Source organism: Bufo bufo, chromosome 6 (assembly GCF_905171765.1).
Source record: "Bufo bufo chromosome 6, aBufBuf1.1, whole genome shotgun sequence".
Classification (NCBI taxonomy): Eukaryota; Metazoa; Chordata; class Amphibia; order Anura; family Bufonidae; genus Bufo; species Bufo bufo.
The window spans coordinates 38,054,811-38,076,099 of NC_053394.1; the positions used below are offsets into that span (position 1 = coordinate 38,054,811).

General features: G+C 45.1%; 1 protein-coding gene across 1 annotated transcript in view; it reads left to right on the forward strand.

The window, feature by feature from the left end:
• Nucleotides 1-5,943: 5,943 nt before the first annotated feature.
• The window catches only part of LOC121003108 (canalicular multispecific organic anion transporter 1-like), a 67,709-nt gene continuing 52,363 nt past the window's right edge, over nucleotides 5,944-21,289 (forward strand). The window contains exons 1-9 of the mRNA XM_040434686.1: nucleotides 5,944-6,271; nucleotides 6,503-6,686; nucleotides 15,193-15,316; nucleotides 15,426-15,543; nucleotides 16,313-16,532; nucleotides 16,801-16,955; nucleotides 19,791-19,946; nucleotides 20,394-20,593; nucleotides 20,957-21,083. Of these exons, the coding sequence (XP_040290620.1) occupies nucleotides 6,167-6,271; nucleotides 6,503-6,686; nucleotides 15,193-15,316; nucleotides 15,426-15,543; nucleotides 16,313-16,532; nucleotides 16,801-16,955; nucleotides 19,791-19,946; nucleotides 20,394-20,593; nucleotides 20,957-21,083 (1,389 nt within the window). The 5' untranslated portion in view covers nucleotides 5,944-6,166. The remainder of the gene's footprint in view (nucleotides 6,272-6,502; nucleotides 6,687-15,192; nucleotides 15,317-15,425; nucleotides 15,544-16,312; nucleotides 16,533-16,800; nucleotides 16,956-19,790; nucleotides 19,947-20,393; nucleotides 20,594-20,956; nucleotides 21,084-21,289) is intronic.

Below are 21,289 nucleotides of genomic sequence, written 5' to 3' on the forward strand. Positions count from 1 at the left end.
TGTCCCTGTGTGTGTGTGTGTCTATCCCTGTGTGTATTTGACCGTCCCAGTGTGTCTGTGTGTGTGTGTGTCCCTGTGTGTATGTGTGCGTCCCTGTGTGTGTGTGTGTGTGTGTGTGTGTGCGTCCCTGTGTGTGTGTGTGTGTGTCACCATCACCATGCCCACAGTGTTCCTATACCTTCATGCAGCTGCATCAGGACATTCTGTGCGGGGCAAGAAGAGGATGGAAGAAGAGGCAGTGCCAGGGAGTCAGTGGGAAAGGCAGAGGGAGGTACACTTAGGATATAGGTAACACTACCACATGATCTACACTAGTGTTATATGTGGTTTTACATATACTGCAGGTAACACTACCACATTATCAGCACTAGTGTTATCTGTTTTTACATAGGACTGCAGGTAACACTACTACATTTTCTGTACTCAGATAGCCATGATAGCCATGACTGTGCTGTTACATAGGACTGCAGGTGATATCTACTATATTATCTGTACTCAGAGAGTTATCACTATGTAAGGGGGCCCACTGAGACTTTATCGCCCAAGGGTCCCCATGAACCTGGAGCCGGCCCTGATGTGTTGACGCAGGGCTGTGGTGTGGCAGGCGCAGCACTATAAAGTGCCTTTTGTGCTATGACATTAGAAGAATTTTGATATCTCTAACTTTTTTCATTTTAGTCCAACCAGACTGTCTACTACTCTGTAATTCTTCTAGCACCGTTCTATGGAAACAGTAGGTTTAAAGTGCACAGCAAATGCGTGAAATAACTTCTTTATTAACTTCAACTTTTCTTCATATATAACACTGCTGCCTCCGTAGCAGACAGTCCATGTAACAAAACACGTGTTGAATAAAGTATCACAAAATGGCGGTATGCATAAGATGGTGGTTCAACTGTTCAATCTTGTCAATCAACATTAAATGGTGGATATATTTCTCTCTTCAGTATCTGTACTCTCACTTTAAGTTATTTAAGCACTTTATGATCTCTCTGAGAGGTATATCTGAGGCTTAACCAATAGTTCTACTTGCTCTACTTGGTTTGCAGTTTGCTCTATACAATTGCTTTGAGCAGTTTGAATGCTGTTATGCAATTTGGTCATAATTTGGTGGAACTGTAAGTAAACACATAGAACTGGTTCAGTATACAGTTCTAGTCACAATACTAACAATAGGAACATTATATAACTGTTCTAAATACCTATTTTGGCCTCTTGTTCCCATAAAACTCAGCTCTTAGTGGAGTTAATGTCTGTTCAGCTCCTCTCCTCTAGTGAATAATGATTCTAGCAGGGGATTTTCCACACAGGCTGAGTGTGAGGCTGGCTGTGATTGGTCAAGACACCTGCTCAGTGTGAGGCTGGCTATGATTGGTCAAGACTCCTGCTCAGTAACAAGAGTTTAACTATTCTGATATCTATGCTTTCTGTTGTGTTTGAGCTTACCTTACATTTATATAGTGAATCTTAAAGGGATTTAACCCCTCTAACCTAAACATATGTTCATGTCCAGACTAATACGAAGAGGGTGCAGCCGGGCACCCTGTATTAACAGACCTCCCCTTGGGCACCTTAAGTAAGTGATTGACAGGTTATAAAAACCTGTTTTTGGGGAAAATAGAGCCACAGTGAGGTTTAATAAGGCCAGCTTAGGATTCTTCGTATTAGTCTGGACATGAGCATATGTTTAGGTTAGAGGGGTTAAATTTAATGACAGAATCCCTTTAAAGAAATTTCAATAATCCGCATGCTTGATAAAGACCAACTAAGGTTGAAATGTCGCTGTATTCTAGCTGCTTGAGTGAATAAATCACTGTTTTTTCACCATCTACCGGCGAGTGCTGCGGATTATTGAAATTTCTGGAAGAGTTGGGACCCCCAGCCAGGATCCCTATCTGCGTGCACCATCTGGCTTGCAAGCCTCTTCACTGGTCTGTACCCAAGTGTGTGGGATGAGTAGTGCTGCCAATCTTTGAGTTTTTTTTCCCAGAATCCCTTTAATGGCATATTATTTTTTCTGTTTCTGTGAACACAATATACACTGCTCAAAAAAATAAAGGGAACACTTAAACAACACAATGTAACTCCAAGTCAATCACACTTCTGTGAAATCAAACTGTCCACTTAGGAAGCAACACTGAGTGACAATCAATTTCGCATGCTGATAGACAACAGGTGGAAATTATAGGCAATTAGCAAGACACCCCCAATAAATGAGTGGTTCGGCAGGTGGTGATCACAGACCACTTCTGAGTTCCTATGCTTCCTGGCTGATGTTTTGGTTACTTTTGAATGCTGGCGGTGCTTTCACTGTAGTGATAGCATGAGACGGAGTCTACAACCCACACAAGTGGCTCAGGTAGTGCAGCTTATCAAGGATGGCACATCAATGCGAGCTGTGGCAAGAAGGTTTGCTGTGTCTGTCAGTGTAGTGTCCAGAGCATGGAGGCACTACCAGGAGACAGGCCAGTACATCAGGAGACGTGGAGGAGGCCGTAGGAGGCCAACAACCCAGCAGCAGGACCGCTACCTCCGCCTTTGTGCAAGGAGGAACAGGAGGAGCACTGCCAGAGCCCTGCAAAATGACCTCCAGCAAACCACAAATGTGCATGTGTCTGCTCAAATGGTCAGAAACAGACTTCATGAGGGTGATATGAGGGCCCGACGTCCACAGGTGGGGGTTGTGCTTACAGCCCAACACCGTGCAGGACGTTTGGCATTTGCCAGAGAACACCAAGATTGGCAAATTCGCCACTGGCGCCCTGTGCTCTTCACAGATGAAAGCAGGTTCACACTGAGCACATGTGACAGACGTGACAGAGTCTGGAGACGCCGTGGAGAACGTTCTGCTGCCTGCAACATCCTCCAGCATGACCGGTTTGGCATTGGGTAAGTAATGGTGTGGGGTGGCATTTCTTTGGAGGGCCGCACAGCCCTCCATGTGCTCGCCAGAGGTAGCCTGACTGCCATTAGGTACCGAGATGAGATCCTCAGACCCCTTGTGAGACCATATGCTGGTGCGGTTGGCCCTGGGTTCCTCCTAATGCAAGTGTAACGGGGTTCCGAAGGTGCACTCGGTCCCCCATTACCCGCAGACCTGTTGCTTAGCTTTGGGAATGAGGATCTGTGTTTGACCTCATTCCCAGGGCGGCGTTACTAGCTGGGTGGCTCCCTGCTCCTAAGTCTGCCTTGAGCGCCGAGCTGATCACTCAGTGCTCGACTGGTTGGTCTGTCGGTCATGTGACGCTGCCCACGTCACATGACCCTCACTCCCCACTATAAATACAGGCAGCCTGCTGGCCACAGGTTGCCTGTTAATTTAGTTTCCACCTGTGATTTGGTCTTTCCTGGCGTACTTACCTCCTGCTGAATTCCTGACGATCCTCTGCCTGCTCCTTGTGTACTTTGCTGCTCTCCTGGTATTTATGACCCCGGCTTCTCCTGACAATTCTCTGCTTGCTCCCTTTGTACTTTGTAGCTTTCCTGGTATTGACTCGGTCCGTTCACGTCCTGTTGTTTGTCTGTCTGTCATCCCTGCACTTATTCCAAGCTAGGGATTGCCGTCCAGTTGTCCCCTGTCATTAGGACTCGCGAGGCAAGTAGGCAGGGCCAGGGGTAAGGGTGGAGCGCAGTGGTCACTTCCCTTCCCCCTGTGTGTGTGTGTGTGTACGCGACCGTTACAGCAAGACAATGCTAGACCTCATGTGGCTGGAGTGTGTCAGCAGTTCCTGCAAGACGAAGGCATTGATGCTATGGACTGGCCCGCCCGTTCCCCAGACCTGAATCCAATTGAGCACATCTGGGACATCATGTCTCGCTCTATCCACCAATGTCACGTTGCACCACAGACTGTCCAGGAGTTGGCAGATGCTTTAGTCCAGGTCTGGGAGGAGATCCCTCAGGAGACCGTCCGCCACCTCATCAGGAGCATGCACAGGCGTTGTAGGGAGGTCATACAGGCACGTGGAGGCCACACACACTACTGAGCCTCATTTTGACTTGTTTTAAGGACATTACATCAAAGTTGGATCAGCCTGTAGTGTGTTTTTCCACTTTAATTTTGAGTGTGACTCCAAATCCAGACCTCCATGGGTTGAAAATTTTGATTTCCATTTTTAATTTTTGTGTGATTTTGTTGTCAGCACATTCAACTATGTAAAGAACAAAGTATTTCAGAAGAATATTTAATTAATTCAGATCTAGGATGTGTTATTTTTGTGTTCCCTTTATTTTTTTGAGCAGTGTATAACTGGTACATGACATTCAAAAACATGAAGTCACAGTAAATAACTCTGCTTTTGTCTTTAACATAGGAACTGTATTAAGGTTAATGGCAGGTCTAGCCGCATAAACACATAAGCCGCACTAGCAACATGTGGTGCCAACATTAGCACCCTGGCCACGCTTCACCTTCTGCCCATATTCTGCAAATGGCCATGTTGACCTGCTCCGGTGGCTTGATGAAAAATTGCCATACCGCTGAGTATGGCATTTCCCCCCACTACTCCGTGCCGACTGCCTGCTACCGCTGCCTCTGTGAACCCTTGCACCGCTACTTTCTGGACAGGTAGGCTCCTGCAAAGCGGGCAGTCTACCCCAGGCACATTTGGCTCCCGACCTTCCACTGACACCACCCTGCTGACTCGCTGTCACGCTACTACCTTGGCTCAGGAACTGCCTCGCGCGCAAGCTGGCACACTCTTCTCCTAATGATGATAATGAAGCCCCCCCTCTCTCACCGCAGAAGTGTGAATGGACGTCCTAATATTTGCAATAAATACACCCCAAAACTGTCTGTATGACAGGACTTTTCGTACAGAAGCAAAGGTGAATGGAATGGAAATAGTTATTTTTCAACTAAATGCACCCCAAAACTGGTTCTATCAGACAGCATTTTCAGCCCCAAAACAAGCAAGGATTACTGGAATTATCGTGCAAACAACCTGAAAGCAGTAGTATTAGAGCAATTTGGATCCCCAATTAGTGCAACCATGTGTAATAGTAATTTCTCCTATTATCCCGGCTGTACACTCCCCTATTGGTCCCTCCTCTCTCCTTAGTGTTGATAATGCCTCCCTATCCTTTCCCTACACTATGAATGATCTTTCCCTAAAACTGCTCAATCATTTTCTTTGCTGAATAAAGTCTTTCCTAGCACTGTCCTTAGCGCCTGTCTCGTCTCTTCCTGCACTAAGTACGTAAATGGCTGAATCCAAGATGGCTGAGGCTACTGATAGGGCTGTGACATCACAGGGCTGACTGGCTGCTGATTGGCTGCATGCATGGCCTTTTGGGTCAACCCTCGTACCCAGAGTTCTTAGTTCCTCGTTCTAGCATGTGCAGCAGTCATTTTAGAAAAAATACAATTAGTTATTCGTTATTTTTCCTGAAATTCAGATCGAATTCCACTTCGTCAACTTCGATTCGCTCATCTGTAATAGCAAGCATTAAATTTATGCCAGCTGTCTGGTGTGAATACAGAGAAATACGATATTCAGAATGAGCCTCATATTTATGAAGCACCTGTTCAACTTTACTGATAGAAGTCAGATAATGTGGGTATAACTAAGGGAGACTTGATTACCCTTTTTAATAAAAATGTTACCCTCTTAATAAAAAAAAACACAAAAAAAATACATAAATTCACCTGAAATCGGGGGCATTGTGCTTTCCATTCTGCATTGCCTGGGAGGGATTGACGGACACGTACTAGGAAATTGGGTGGGGCAGGGAGACTATACTAAATTTTGCAATGGGGCCCTGTGAGATCTGTGTATTTCCCTGTGTAAAGAACTATTCTTTGAGCACTTTTATGATACTGTTCCTTGTACACTATATGACAGTATTTTGTAGACACTGAATGATATTTAGGCACAGTATGGGGATTTTATCCAGCAGTATATCTATATTTTGACTTTTTCTGACACTGTTTTGTGTTCATTACATAACACTTTTATGTAGATATTATTAGGCACTATTATGTGGGTGCTATTTTGTTTCTCCCTTCATGACATACTTTTTCCATGTGTATAAAGGGAGCTGTATAAAGGGCGCTGATGTTTTTATTTTTCTATTTTATCATTTTTGAATGTATATTCTATAGGGAATAAACCTGAGTGGAGGACAGAAGCAGCGGGTGAGCTTGGCTCGGGCAGTATATCAGAACATGGACATCTACATCCTTGATGACACTCTCTCTGCTGTTGACGCTCACGTGGGGAAACACATATTCGAGAAGGTGGTTGGCCCCAATGGTTTACTAAACAACAAGGTAAACAGAAGACAATGCAGCTCTATTCTGTGATGTAAACCAGTGTATAAATGGAAATATCAATTCACAAGAATCAGCCAACATTATAATAACACCCACCTCCAATGTGCGAAAGCACAGGGCTGTATCACTTCATGGTCATTATATGTGATCCAACAGTACTAGTCTGATGTAGCACATCATTCTATATTTTTCGTGTTTGTATGCTTATCTCTTCTCCTCTCTTCCCAGACCCGTGTCCTGGTCACTCATGGTGTAAGCTTTTTGAAACACACCGATGAGATTGTGGTGTTGGTGAATGGCGGCGTTACTGAGACCGGCTCATATAAAACATTACTGGCAAACAATGGAGCTTTTGCAGAATTCCTCAAGACGTACGATAAACAAGACAATACCAAGGACTCAGAGCCTACAGGTAAAGACAATCTAGATTATAGTTGTATTGTAGATATGAAATCTTCTTTTACAGATCATATACAATTCATGTCAAATGCATGTGTATTTGTATCCTTTTAATTTAGACTTGGTATTTGAGGAAATCCTGCAAGTGAAAAAAAAATAACTGTAGTATTTTCAATGCCAGCCACCAGGTAGAGATACAGAGAGGTCTCCCACTTAAGGAAGATCTGTCACCGCTCCTGACATGCCTGTTTTAATAGCTTCATTCATTCCCAATGTAATAACAATTCTGGGACATCTATTCTCATGGCTCTATGTTGTGTCATTCCTTTATTATTTCTACTAGAAGTTATGAATGCATTGCTAGCAGTCTGCAGTAAGGGTACAGAGGGGAGGTAACCATTTGGAGGGGGAGTCCCTGCACAGTCTGACAATGGCAGCACTGATTGGATAGAGTGAGACTGTGCAGGGACACACCTCCCACTGGTTACCTCCCCTCTGTACCCTTACTGCAGACTGCTAGCAATTCATTTATAACTTCTAGTAGAAATAATAAAGGAATGGTGCAACATAGAGCCATAAGAATAGATGCTACAGAATTGTTATTACATGTGGAATGCATGAAGCTATTAAAACAGGCATGTCAGGAGCGGTGACAGGTCCTCTTTAAGCATTTGCATTATTATATGCAATTTATATACCACACTGAGCCAGGATCAAGTACACTTTACTATTCTTTGGTTTAATGGTGTATTCTGATAGGTAAAAGTTACCCCATCTCCACAGGATAGGGGATAACTATCAGATCATTGGGGATCCTACAGCTGGGAACCTCATTAATCACGAGAACAGGGGCCCCATACCCTCTGCAGGCCCCTTTCTGCTCCCCTAAAATGACCGGAGCGAACGCTCCATACATTTCTATGTGAGTTCTGGATATAGTGGAGCGCTGTACTCGGCTATCTCCAGGACACCTATAGAAATTAATGGAGTTGACATGTGCAACCAGCCGCTCCAGTCATTTCAGGGGAGCAGGGGGCCTGAAGAGGGCACAGGGCCCCTGTTCTTGTGATCAGTGGCAGTCCCAGTGGTAGTAGGACCCACACCAATCTGATGGTTATCCCCCTCCTGTGGATAGGAGGAATGCCCCTTTTTAAGTGTATCATTTCAGTTGTATATGTTGTGAGAGTCAAAACCTAAAATTTAAAATAATTTAGTATATGATTATTAACTGGGTTGATGAAAATTTTTCCTTGCTTGGCCCTTCAAAGGCTCCATGATTGATGCCATACATCTCACTGGTGGTGGTTGAGTAGTTGGAGTCACAGCTAGAAGAAACGTTGTGAATAAGATAAAACTTAAATAATTTATTGGATATACACTAAAATAGGGAAGGGTGTACAGGTCCCTAGATAAACATAAAAACAAAAAAAATGTATTTGGTCACTGGGCATATGTAAGATGCAGTCAGACCCCACCAGTAGCTATAACTATGTACGTCAGGTGAGGAAGCACTTGCTGCATCGGCTAGTGACCAAACATGTAAACAAATGATGGGTGAGAAATGGTAACCTAGCGTAGATATAGCTCCTGTGAAACAACTACTGTGACGTGATATACTCACAGGCTAACGTAGCGCTATATCAAAAAGGTATACCATGTCTTGGACTATGCCTTGCCAGAGGGAAGGGAACTATCAGCCTAACATGGGTAATCCTCATTGACTGAACCCCAGGTGAATTGTTGATCCCTAAACGCCCCCCCGTAGCAATCAATCAATAGTCCAGACTAATCCAGCAAGCGGCTGTCTGCCCTGAACAGATCACATATGGATGCGCTATGTCCGTACCCTAAACCTATTTATAGAGCTCGACGTTTCGTCATATAGAGGCTCATCAGGAGCTAGGTCAAGTACAGGACAAACAAACATAAAAGTGCCGTACGCCTCAGGTGGTGAGGCGACAGCTTTGGCGCTATGGTTGCCGTAATACGGCCGCCGCTCTCTGCAGTTTAAAAAGGGAGAAACCCCTCCCATTGCTGGGCGGATGAAGCGGCAGCTGGCGGTGTCACTACCAGAGCTTTGAGACGTTCTCATAGCTCTGTTTCTCCACCCCTGTGATGATGTCACTACTAGAGCTTGGAGGAGTTCCCTCTGCTCTGTTTCTCCGCCCCTGTGTTGAGGTCTTTACTTCATCCCAGCTGTCCCTCCTGTGTTTGATTTCTCTGCCTTTAAATCACCCCTCCTCCTTTGTAGGGTGTGGATTATACTTTTCATTTGAGCTGTATCTCTCGCTTGAGTATCTTCACTTGTGTGATATCTTTCTATGGACCTGAGTTCTGCTGAAGCAAGTACTTCGGATAGTGTCTGCTGACTTTGGATCTGTTTTCACTGCTGCTGCAGCTCCTTCAGTTAAGTGTGCAGACATTGTGTATTTCTGTTTGTTTGCTGACTGGATCCGAGGCGACCCCGGTTCTGTCCATATTCTGAGCAGGGCACCGGTGGCCATGCCCCTTCCACTATTGTAGGGGTTACAGTGGTCATCAGCCTTAGGTACGCGGGCATGTCTCGATCCACCATTTGGATCTGGACATGTGCTTAGCAGCATAGGGAGAGCTTTTAGGGTCTGACAGGGGTCACCCTTTATCCTCCCTAGTTTGGGTCCGGTCAGTAGCTTATTCACTGTGTATGCTCTTGTTGCTCACATACAGACGTGACATTATAATCCACCATAACCGTCCTTTTTGACATGGATCCGCTTTCTAACCTGGTTGACCGTATGCAGGGTCTTTCTTTGGAGGTAGCGGATCTCCGTCAATCTATGACTCAGCTTCATGCATTGGGCTATGCTCCGGCCCATGGAGTCTGTTGCGAGCCAAAGGTCTCACTTCCGGAAACGTTCTCCGGGGGGCAGTGAGAATTTTGTTCGCTTCAGAGAGGCATGCAAACTCCATTTTTGCTTGTGTCCCCATTCCTCTGGTAATGAGGAGCAGAGGGTGAGGATTGTTATCTCCCTGCTCAGGGGTAATGCTCAGACTTGGGCTTTTTCGCTGCCATTGGGGGATCCCTCCCTTCGATCCGTGGAAAGATTTTTTGTGGCCCTGGGGCAGATATATGATGACCCGGATCGTGTTGCTCTGGCTGAATCCAACTTACGTTTTTTATGCCAGAACAAACTGTCTGCGGAGCATTATTATTCTGAATTTCGGAGATGGGCTGCTGATTCAGGTTGGAATGATGCTGCACTCCGGAGTCAGTTCTGTCATGGTCTCTCAGAGAGATTGAAAGATGCGTTTGCTTTCCATGAGAGACCAACGTCCTTAGAGTCTGCCATGTCATTGGCGGTACGCCTTGACAGGGGTCTAAGAGAAAGAAACGAGACCTCTCTGTCCAGCCATTGTCAGTCTAGGGGCAGTGGTGCGGACTCATTCAGTGTGCAGGGGCCTCATCCTGTCTCGGTCCCCTCTGAGGAGGAGCCCATGCAGCTAGGTCGACTTGCCCCTGATAAAGGAGGATTTAATCCTCAGAGAATGGTGTGTTTTTGTTGTGGGGGCATAGGTCATTTGACAAATGTTTGTCCGTCTAGGAAATTCATGAACTGTACTAAGAGTGATAATAAGAGAAAAACCTCAAAGGTAAATCATCAAACTCTGCTTCATCTGCTACTTTGGGCAAAGTTGATGTAGGAATTGATGCTTTTCCTCTGACCTGCAGTTCCCGTTTTCTCCTTTCTGCCAAGGTGGCGCTAGAGAGCAAAGTCATTTCTTGTGAAATTTTTGTCGATAGTGGAGCGGCCGTCAATCTTATTGACACTCAATTTGTAGCCATGCATGGTTTTCAGGTTTGCACATTAGAAAAGGATATACCTGTTTTTGCTATTGACTCTGCTCCACTCTCACAGAGATCCCTGAAGGGCATTGTTCACAATATCCAGTTAGCTGTAGGTGACACTCATGTGGAGGATATATCTTGTTTTGACCTTAACGGATTGCCTTCTCCTCTAGTTTTGGGGTTACCCTGGCTCACTAGACATAACCCCACTATTGATTGGCAAGGAAGGCAAATAAATGAGTGGAGTGAGTTTTGTAGAGAGAATTGTCTCACAGCCACTTTGGCAGAGGTGTCTACTAAAACTGTGCCATCATTTCTCTCTGATTTCTCGGACGTGTTTTCCGAGAGCGGTGTTCAGGAGCTACCTCCTCACCGGGAGTTTGACTGTCCCATTAACCTCATTCCCGGCGCCAAGCTGCCAAAAGCACGCCTCTACAATCTCTCACAACCGGAAAGAATCGCAATGCGAACCTATATCTCTGAGAGTCTCGATAAGGGGCATATTCGTCCCTCAAAATCACCTGTTGCCGCTGGGTTTTTTTTTGTTAAAAAAAAAGATGGCTCTCTGAGACCTTGCCTAGATTTTAGGGAGCTGAACCGTATCACGATTCGCGATCCCTATCCCCTTGCTCTGATCCCGGACCTCTTCAACCAAATTTTTGGGGCCAAGGTTTTTTCCAAATTGGATTTGAGAGGCGCGTACAACCTAGTCAGGGTCAGAGAGGGGGATGAATGGAAATCGGCCTTTAATACCCCTAACGGGCATTTCGAGAATCTCGTTATGCCTTTCGGCCTGATGAATGCTCCGGCCGTCTTTCAGCATTTTGTTAACAGTATTTTCTACCATTTAATGGGGAAATTTGTATTGGTGTATATTGATGATATTTTGATTTTTTCCCCTGATGTTCAGACCCATCAGGATCATCTTTTTCAGGTTCTGCGGATTCTGCGGGAAAATAAATTGTACGCCAAGCTGGAGAAATGTGTTTTTATGGTATCGGAGATTCAATTTCTGGGTTTTCTCCTCTCTGCTTCTGGTTTTCGCATGGATCCGGAGAAGATCAGTGCTGTGCTTAAGTGGGAGCTTCCTGAGGATCAGAAGGCTTTGATGCGCTTTCTGGGTTTTGCGAACTATTACAGAAAGTTCATTTTGAATTATTCCTCTGTTGTCAAACCCCTCACTGACATGACAAAAAAGGGGGCGGATTTTTCCTCTTGGTCGGAGGAGGCGCTTGCAGCCTTTTCTAAGATTAAAGAGAGTTTTGTGTCTGCTCCCATCTTGGTGCATCCCGATGTTTCCTTACCTTTTATTGTTGAGGTGGATGCTTCCGAGGTGGGTGTGGGTGCGGTATTGTCCCAGGGCCCTTCTCCTGCCAAATGGCGACCCTGTGCCTTTTTCTCTAAAAAACTCTCCCCGGCAGAGAAAAATTATGATGTGGGAGATAGGGAGTTGTTGGCTTTCGAGGAATGGCGCCATTGGTTGGAGGGGGGCAGGCACCCTATCACCGTTTTTACCAACCATAAGAATCTGGCGTACTTGGAGTCGGCCAAGCGTATGAATCCCAGACAGACCAGATGGTCTCTGTTCTTCTCCAGATTCAATTTTGTCGTTACATTCCGCCCTGGGATCAAAAATGTGAAGGCTGATGCTCTCTCTCGCTGTTTTCTGGGAGGAGGAAACTCCGAGGACCCGGGTCCCATTTTGGCGGAGGGGGTAGTTGTTTTTGCTCTGTATTCTGATTTGGAGGCCGAGGTCCAGGCTGCCCAGACTGAGGCACCTGCCCGTTGTCCTTCTGGGAAGTTGTTTGTGCCTCCTGAGTTACGTCACAAATGGTCACCCCGGGAGTAGAGCCACGGTAGATCTCATTGCTCGGAGATTTGGTGGCCGGCTCTTCATAAGTCGGTGGAGGGTTTTGTGGCTGCTTTTGAGACGTGCACTCGCGCGAAGGTCCCTCGTTCACGGCCTTCAGGTCCCCTTCTCCCGTTACCCATACCTTCCCGTCCTTGGACACACCTGTCCATGGACTTTATCACGGATCTTCCTCGTTCCTCAGGGAAGTCGGTGATCCTGGTGGTGGTGGACCGTTTTAGCAAGATGGCTCATTTCGCACCCTTCCCTGGTTTACCCAATGCTAAAACGTTGGCGCAAGCTTTTGTCGACCATATTCTTAAATTGCATGGCATTCCCTCTGATATTGTTTCCGATAGAGGCACGCAGTTTGTGTCCAGATTCTGGAAGGCTTTCTGTTCTCGCCTGGGGGTTCGGCTGTCCTTCTCTTCTGCTTTTCACCCGCAGTCGAATGGTCAGACTGAGCGTGTCAATCAGAATCTGGAGACATATTTGCGCTGTTTTGTGGCAGAGAACCAGGAGGATTGGTGTTCATTTCTCCCTCCTTGCTGAGTTTGCTCTGAACAACCGTCGTCAGGAATCTTCTGATAAGTCACCATTCTTTGGTGCATATGGGTTCCATCCGCAGTTTGGGACATTCTCGGGAGGGGCTCCTTCTGGTTTGCCTGTGGAGGAGAGATTTTCCTCGTCTTTGTCTACCATTTGGAAAAAGATTCAGAGTAATCTTAAAAAGATGAGTGAGAAATATAAGCGTGTGGCTGATAAGAGACGTGTGCCTGGTCCGGACCTGAATGTGGGTGACCTGGTGTGGTTGTCTACAAGAAATATTAAACTGAAGGTTCCCTCCTGGAAATTGGGTCCCAAGTTTATTGGGCCTTATAAAATCTTGTCAGTCGTCAATCCTGTTGCCTTCCGTCTTGATCTTCCACGGGTTTGGAAGATACATAATGTATTTCACAGATCTCTCTTAAAACCATATGTCCAGCCCACGGTACCCTCCTCTTTGCCTCCTCCTCCGATTTTGGTTGATGGCAATCTGGAGTTTGAGGTTTCCAGAATTGTGGACTCTCGCATTGTCCGCGGTTCTCTTCAGTACCTCGTTCATTGGAAGGGTTATGGTCCTGAGGAGAGGATGTGGGTCCCAGTGTCGGACATTAAAGCCACTCGCCTCATCAGGGCATTTCATAGGGCTCATCCTGAGAAGGTGGGTCCTTGGTGTCCGGAGTCCACCCGTAGAGGGGGGGTACTGTCACTACCAGAGCTTTGAGACGTTCTCACAGCTCTGTTTCTCCACCCCTGTGATGATGTCACTACTAGAGCTTGGAGGAGTTCCCTCTGCTCTGTTTCTCCGCCCCTGTGTTGAGGTCTTTACTTCATCCCAGCTGTCCCTCCTGTGTTTGATTTCTCTGCCTTTAAATCACCCCTCCTCCTTTGTAGGGTGTGGATTATACTTTTCATTTGAGCTGTATCTCTCGCTTGAGTATCTTCACTTGTGTGATATCTTTCTATGGACCTGAGTTCTGCTAAAGCAAGTACTTCTTATAGTGTCTGCTGACTTTGGATCTGTTTTCACTGCTGCTGCAGCTCCTTCAGTTAATTGTGCAGACATTGTGTGTTTCTGTTTGTTTGCTGACTGGATCCGAGGCGACCCCGGTTCTGTCCATATTCTGAGCAGGGCACCGGTGGCCGTGCCCCTTCCACTATTGTAGGGGTTACAGTGGTCATAAGCCTTAGGTACGCGGGCATGTCTCGATCCACCATTTGGATCTGGACATGTGCTTAGCAGCATAGGGAGAGCTTTTAGGGTCTGACAGGGGTCACCCTTTATCCTCCCTAGTTTGGGTCCGGTCAGTAGCTTATTCACTGTGTATGCTCTTGTTGCTCACATACAGACGTGACAGGCGGGTCACGTGATGGTGGGTGTGTTGGAGGCACGGTGTATACCCACCCTGATGACCCGCCCCTCTCCATGCCGCGATCCTGCGCTGCGTGTCAACACACTCATAGGTATGATGCAGGGAACAATCGGCGATAAGGAATGTCAGGAAGAAGGACAGATGGGACAAAGGAGAATAGCGCTATATAGAATACCGCACATAAGAGATATAGATGACAAATACCGGCGGCTGTATATTTATTTGACCTCTATATGGCGAAACGTCAAGCTCTATAATTAGGTTTAGGGTATGGACATAGCGCATCCATATGTGATCTGTTCAGGGCAGACAACCGCTTGCTGGATTAGTCTGGACTATTGATTGATTGCTACAGGGGGGAGTTTAGGGATCAACAATTCACCTAGGGTTCAGTCAATGAGGATTACCCATGTTAGGCTGATTGTTCCCTTCCCCCTGGCAAGGCATAGTCCAAGACATGGTATACCTTTTTGATATAGCGCTACGTTAGCTTGTGAGTATATCAAGTCACAGTAGTTGTTTCACAGGAGCTATACTGTATCTACGTTAGGTTACCATTTCTCACCCAGCATTTGTTTACATGTTTGGTCACTAGCCGATGCAGCAAGTGCTTCCTCACCTGACGTACATGGTTATAGCTACTGGTGGCATCTGACTGCATCTTACATATGCCCAGTGACCAAATACAATTTTTTTTTGTATGTTTATTTAGGAACCTGTACACCCTTCCCTATTTTAGTGTATATCCAATAAATTATTTAAGTTTTATCTTATTCACAGCGTTTCTTCTAGCTGTGACTCCATTTACAATCGTGAAACGTAAATTTCCTAGCAGTGTGCTTCTGGTTGAGTAGTTGACTCCATGAGGTGAACAAAGTGTTGTATGGTTTTGAGTCTTCATCTGATTTTCTCTTTGTCTTTCTTGCAGTGCTACTCAATACAGATGAAGATGATGGTGAAGATCCTGTAGAACAAGCCGTCGAAGTAGCAGAAGACATTGTGACAATGACACTTAAGAGAGAAAACAGTCTACACAGGAGGAAGCTTAGCAGGTGAGTCTGACTGATTTATGGATTTGTAATTTACATTATGGCATAGATTATGCACGCCATCTAATCTGTAATTTATGATTTCTTCTCTACCTGCAACTATGTGATTCAGTATGAATAGCAGTTTAAGGAGGTCACTGAAGGAAGTAGCAAAGAACAAGGGAGAAGATGAGAAGACAATTGAAAAAGGACAAAAGCTGATTGAAAAGGAGACAGTGGAGACTGGAAAGGTACAAATACAAATGTACTGCAATCATTCTCAGGCAGCACCCATAGTAGCAGGTCATGTCTCCACAACAACAGCCAGTGTATCTGCTAACCCTCTGTCATCAACTGCCAGGAGAGTACCCCTATAAACAGTGCCACGCATAATATTCAAGCAGTGCGGCCCCCGATAAACACTACTGATAGCAGAATGCTGCTCAGTGCTGTGCCACCGAATTCAATGAAAGTATTCTGGCTGACTGCATCCACCACCAGGGGGAGCTCACTGCTCATACTGTGCACTTGTACTTCTATTGAACGCAATGGAAATATGGAAATAATAGAAATAGATCTAGCTAACTGTTCCTGGTGGCAGTTGCCAGCAGCATTTGTGGCAAACTTGTCTGTTCTGCTAGGTATCTGACAGATCTGTTATTCAGCTTTTTAAAGGGGTTGTCCAGGACTTTGATGTTTGTAAGGATAGGCCATCAATATTAAATCGGCAGGGGTCCAGCAAGAATAGGTCTTCACTTCAGTATCAAAATCCTCATCAACTCCTTTAAGATAAGGCTCATACTAGACAATGAAGATTGATGCATTCTGACAATAACATCAAGGTCAGATTTAGAGAAAAGTCGGGTAAAAGAAAAGTGGAACAGCTACTCGTAGAACCGATCTGGATTCTGCTTTCATGTTGAAAAATAACATCAGATCTAGAAGTGGTTGCTGTTGATGACTTCTCCTTATCCCTGTTCTATTTTTGATCAATCTGATCCAGTGTATCTTTTCTTGCAGGTGAAGTTCTCTGTGTATCTGAAGTACCTTCGTGCAGTTGGATGGGTTTACTCTTCCTCGATATTGGCGAGCTACTTTTTACAGACCGCGTCCTCTGTCGGACAGAACATTTGGATCAGTGACTGGACGTCGGACGCTGTGACTTATTTTAATCAGAGCTATCCAACTTCACAGAGAGACATGCGGGTCGGGGTGTATGGAGCCCTGGGGGTGGCACAAGGTAACTTTGTTTTGTTATGTATTTTATTTATAAAACCAAGAAAATAAAAGCTAAGATTATCAAGATAACAATTGAGCCATCTATGTAATACATGACAGCCATTCATCTTTATGGCTGCTACAGGGGAAATGTCTGACTGGGTGTGATGTCCTTCAGCTGTTAATTGGATCCTTTCTGAGAGGGGCTGTCTCTGATCCATATTCCTCTATTGTGTGGCAGTATTACACGCTATGGAGATACTAATGGGTTCTATATGTATTTTTTTTAGGTATTTTTGTGTTCCTCGGTGCTTTTCTGGTTGCTGTCGGTGCAGTACGTGCATCACGGCTCCTCCATTCACAATTACTTCGAAATATCCTGCACGTTCCTATGCAGTTCTTTGACACCACTCCAACTGGACGCATTGTCAACAGGTTTGCCAACGTCAGTTCCTTTCAGTCTCATTTAAAGTAATGTTTTTACTAATATAAAGGATAACACATTTTGCAGGTGCCTGAGCTCACAGGTTTGGGGCAGGAATGTTAGCATGTTAAGATAAAATTACCTTTGTAAGAATCCTTGTAAAGGTGAAGTAACAAGACATTGAGTTTCCTGAATAGTCAGAAACACCTAGACGCTCCACCACATAAAATAGTAAGAAAGACTGCTCACTACCTATCTGTGAAATTCTGCTTCTTTCTCCATTCACTCCTGTTTTTAGACTCTGGCTGGACAACATGTTGTCCATAATGATGTCGCTTGACCACATTGTCTAGTTGCTGCTGGGCACCATGATGGTTCATCCATAGTGATGTAACAGCCAGTAGCAGCTTCCGTATTATGAATGGCACATAGTAAGTAGGGTCCCTTTAGAGATTTTGCATTGGGGCCCAGGATGTTCAAGATTATTTTGACACGTTTTGTGGAAGATGCCAAACATAGGTGTGCGCACGGGGTGTTAAGCCGACTTGAGATTCTATCACCTCCGTGTTGCACTTCCGTCTCGTTTGTAAGTAGGGCTGGGAAGCGCTGAAAGCGCTATACTCACCTCTTCCTGGTCCCCGGCGCTCCACTGTGAAGGCTGCGCACAGTGTGAGGCCATGCTGTGACCTCACACTGTGCGCGCCCACACAGCAGACTGTACAAGAGGATTACCGAGCACGGGCAGTGAGGCGCGGCGGCGTCCGGAGCAGGAAAGGTAAGTGTTTATTTTATTTTACTTGGGGGCTGATGGAGGCACTGCGGGCTGAAGAGGGGCACTGGGGGCTGATATGAGTCACTGGCGGGCTGAAGAGGGGCACTGGGGGCTGATATGAGTCACTGGGGGGCTGAAGAGGGGCACTGGGGGGCTGATATGAGGCACTGGGGGCTGAAAAGAGATGCTGCTGGGGGCTGATATGAGGCACTGGGGAGCTGAAGAGAGGCTGCAGGGGGGCTGAAGAGGGGCACTGGGGGGCTGATATGAGGCACTGGGGGCTGAAGAGAGGCTGCTGGGGGGCTGAAGAGGGGCACTGGGGCTCTTATCTGAGGTCTGATTGGGGGTCATTCACATTGAGGTCTGAGCTGAGGTCTGATTGGGGGTCTGATCTGAGGTCTTATTGGTGTCTTATTAACATTGGGGGTCTTATTGGGGCTGTCAGCTGAGGTCTGATTAACATTGGGGGTCTGATTGGTGGTTTGACCTCAGGTGTTATAAATATTTTTTCTTATTGTCCCCCTCTAAAACCTAGGTGCTTTTTATGGGACGGAGCTTCTTATAGGGCGAAAAATACAGTAACTTTAAAAATGATTTCTTCTCCCTTCATTATATTGATAGTGCAGGTCTGTATGTATGTATGCAGAGTGTATTTGTGTATATATATAAATATATATATATATACAGTGGGATGTGAAAGTTTGGGCAACCTTGTTATTGAGTTCCAATAATTAGTTCTAAAGGTTTTGGAATCAATAAAATGACAACAGTGCCCAAATTTATGCACCTGCCTAATTTAGTTAAAACAATTATAGCACACTTTCTGTAAATCCAATAAACTTCATTTCACTTCTGAAATATTACTTTGTGTGTCTCCTATATGATATATTTAACTGACATTTTTTATCGTAACAACCAACGATTTATACAGGAAAATCATGACGATTAACAAGGTTGTCCAAACTTTCGCATCCCACTGTATATACAGTACAGACCAAAAGTTTGGACACACCTTCTCATTCAAAGAGTTTTCTTTATTTTCATGACTATGAAAATTGTAGATTCACACTGAAGACATCAAAACTATGAATTAACACATGTGGAATTATATACATAACAAACAAGTGTGAAACAACTGAAAATATGTCATATTCTAGGTTCTTCAAAGTAGCCACCTTTTGCTTTGATTACTGCTTTGCACACTCTTGGCATTCTCTTGATGAGCTTCAAGAGGTAGTCCCCTGAAATGGTTTTCACTTCACAGGTGTGCCCTGTCAGGTTTAATAAGTGGGATTTCTTGCCTTATAAATGGGGTTGGGACCATCAGTTGCGTTGAGGAGAAGTCAGGTGGATACACAGCTGATAGTCCTACTGAATAGACTGTTAGAATTTGTATTATGGCAAGAAAAAAGCAGCTAAGTAAAGAAAAACGAGTGGCCATCATTACTTTAAGAAATGAAGGTCAGTCAGTCAGCCGAAAAATTGGGAAAACTTTGAAAGTAAGGGCTATTTGACCATGAAGAAGAGTGATGGGGTGCTGCGCCAGATGACCTGGCCTCCACAGTCACCGGACCTTAACCCAATCGAGATGGTTTGGGGTGAGCTGGACCGCAGAGTGAAGGCAAAAGGGCCAACAAGTGCTAAGCATCTCTGGGAACTCCTTCAAGATTGTTGGAAGACCATTTCAGGGGACTACCTCTTGAAGCTCATCAAGAGAATGCCAAGAGTGTGCAAAGCAGTAATCCAAGCAAAAGGTGGCTACTTTGAAGAACCTAGAATATGACATATTTTCAGTTGTTTCACACTTGTTTGTTATGTATATAATTCCACATGTGTTAATTCATAGTTTTGATGCCTTCATAGTCATGAAAATAAAGAAAACTCTTTGAATGAGAAGGTGTGTCCAAACTTTTGGTCTGTACTGTATATATATGTGTGTGTGTGTGTGTGTATGTGTATATAATATATACATACATACACACGCGCGCGCGGCGTGTGTTTGTGCTTTAGGGTGCACACCCTAATGCAATAGGCTGTGCCGCCTATGATGCCAAATAGGACAATATGTTGTTGTTTGCTTCCAGGACATCCTCAGTGTGGATGAAACCATCCCCATATCGTTCCGGAACTGGGTTATCTGCATCTTGGGAGTGATCGGCCTCCTGTTTGTGATCTCCTTGGCTACACCAATCTTTGCCGCTGTCATCATACCACTGGCCATTGTGTATTATTTAGTCCAGGTAAGCATCTGCTTCCTTTCCTCATCTTCCATGGGGTGATGTCCTACTTTCACAGTTCACCCAGGGCATCCAGTACCATTCCATTCCCCATGTTTATTTCTTTCTATTACATTCCTTAAAGGGCTAGTTAAAGTGTCTGGACCTCAAGAAAAGCCACCAATGGAGTGCAACACAGCTATAAAAGCTATTGGGAAAATTACTAGCTAAATGACACAACATCAGAGGAGTCTAAAGTTTCCTTTTCAGAGCAATAAGTGTTCAAGTCTATAAAATAATCCCCAAATTTACACAGTAACACAGGGATTATGTCTTTGATATTCTAAAAATTACTGTGTCATGCTCCTACCCCTCCTAGATTTCTCTTATAGATTACATGTTCCCTAATGACCCATAATCCTGTAAATGTCTTTTTATTATAACAATAATTTATTGTCATTGTACCTGCAGAGGTTTTATGTTGCCACCTCACGTCAGCTGAGACGTCTGGATTTAATCACCAGGTCACCCATCTACTCTCACTTTGGGGAGACAGTCTCTGGTCTGTCAATCATCCGAGCTCATGGACATCAACAGAGATTCATCCAGCACAATGAAGACACCCTAAATATCAACCAGAAGAGCGTTTACTCCTGGATTGTGTCCAACAGGTAAAGGGCCCTTTACACGGGCTGAGAATTCCGTAGATAATCGCTAACGAGCATTCATAAAAACGCTTCATAGCAATTATCTGGTGGGGTAAATGTACCAACGATTTACCCGATGAACGAGCTCATTCATCGGGTAATAGATCATTTGTGCGGTAACAAAAATTATCGTTTGCCCGCAGCAGATTGTGCTGTGTGCTGTGTATGGGGACGAGCGATGGCATACACAGCGATAGCATGATTCCTTCCTGACCATCTGCTGCTGTATCGTCCCGTGTAAAGGGACCTTAAGAAATTGATAAGGCATGTGAGTAGATAATCTGGAGTAATCTCTAGTAATCTCCTTATTATGTGATGTGTCTGCAGGTGGCTGGCCATTCGACTTGATTTTCTTGGGAACCTGACAGTGTTCTTTGCTGCTCTCTTCGCTGTGTTAGGCCGTGGCACGGTGGACAGTGGGACTGTTGGACTATCCATTTCCGCAGCACTCAGTGTGAGTCAATGTGAACCAGAAAGACGATAAATGAGTTGTGCTTTTTCGAAAACCCAGAGTGGATAGTTGTTACAAAAAGCATCTAAGCCTCTGAAGGACCTGTCCTGCATTACTGCATTGTAATGATTGACTTCTCTAGTGGTGTCGCTGCAGAGAAACTAAGCACTTCCAGTTTTCCCCACTGATTACTGCTGATTGCTAGAGGT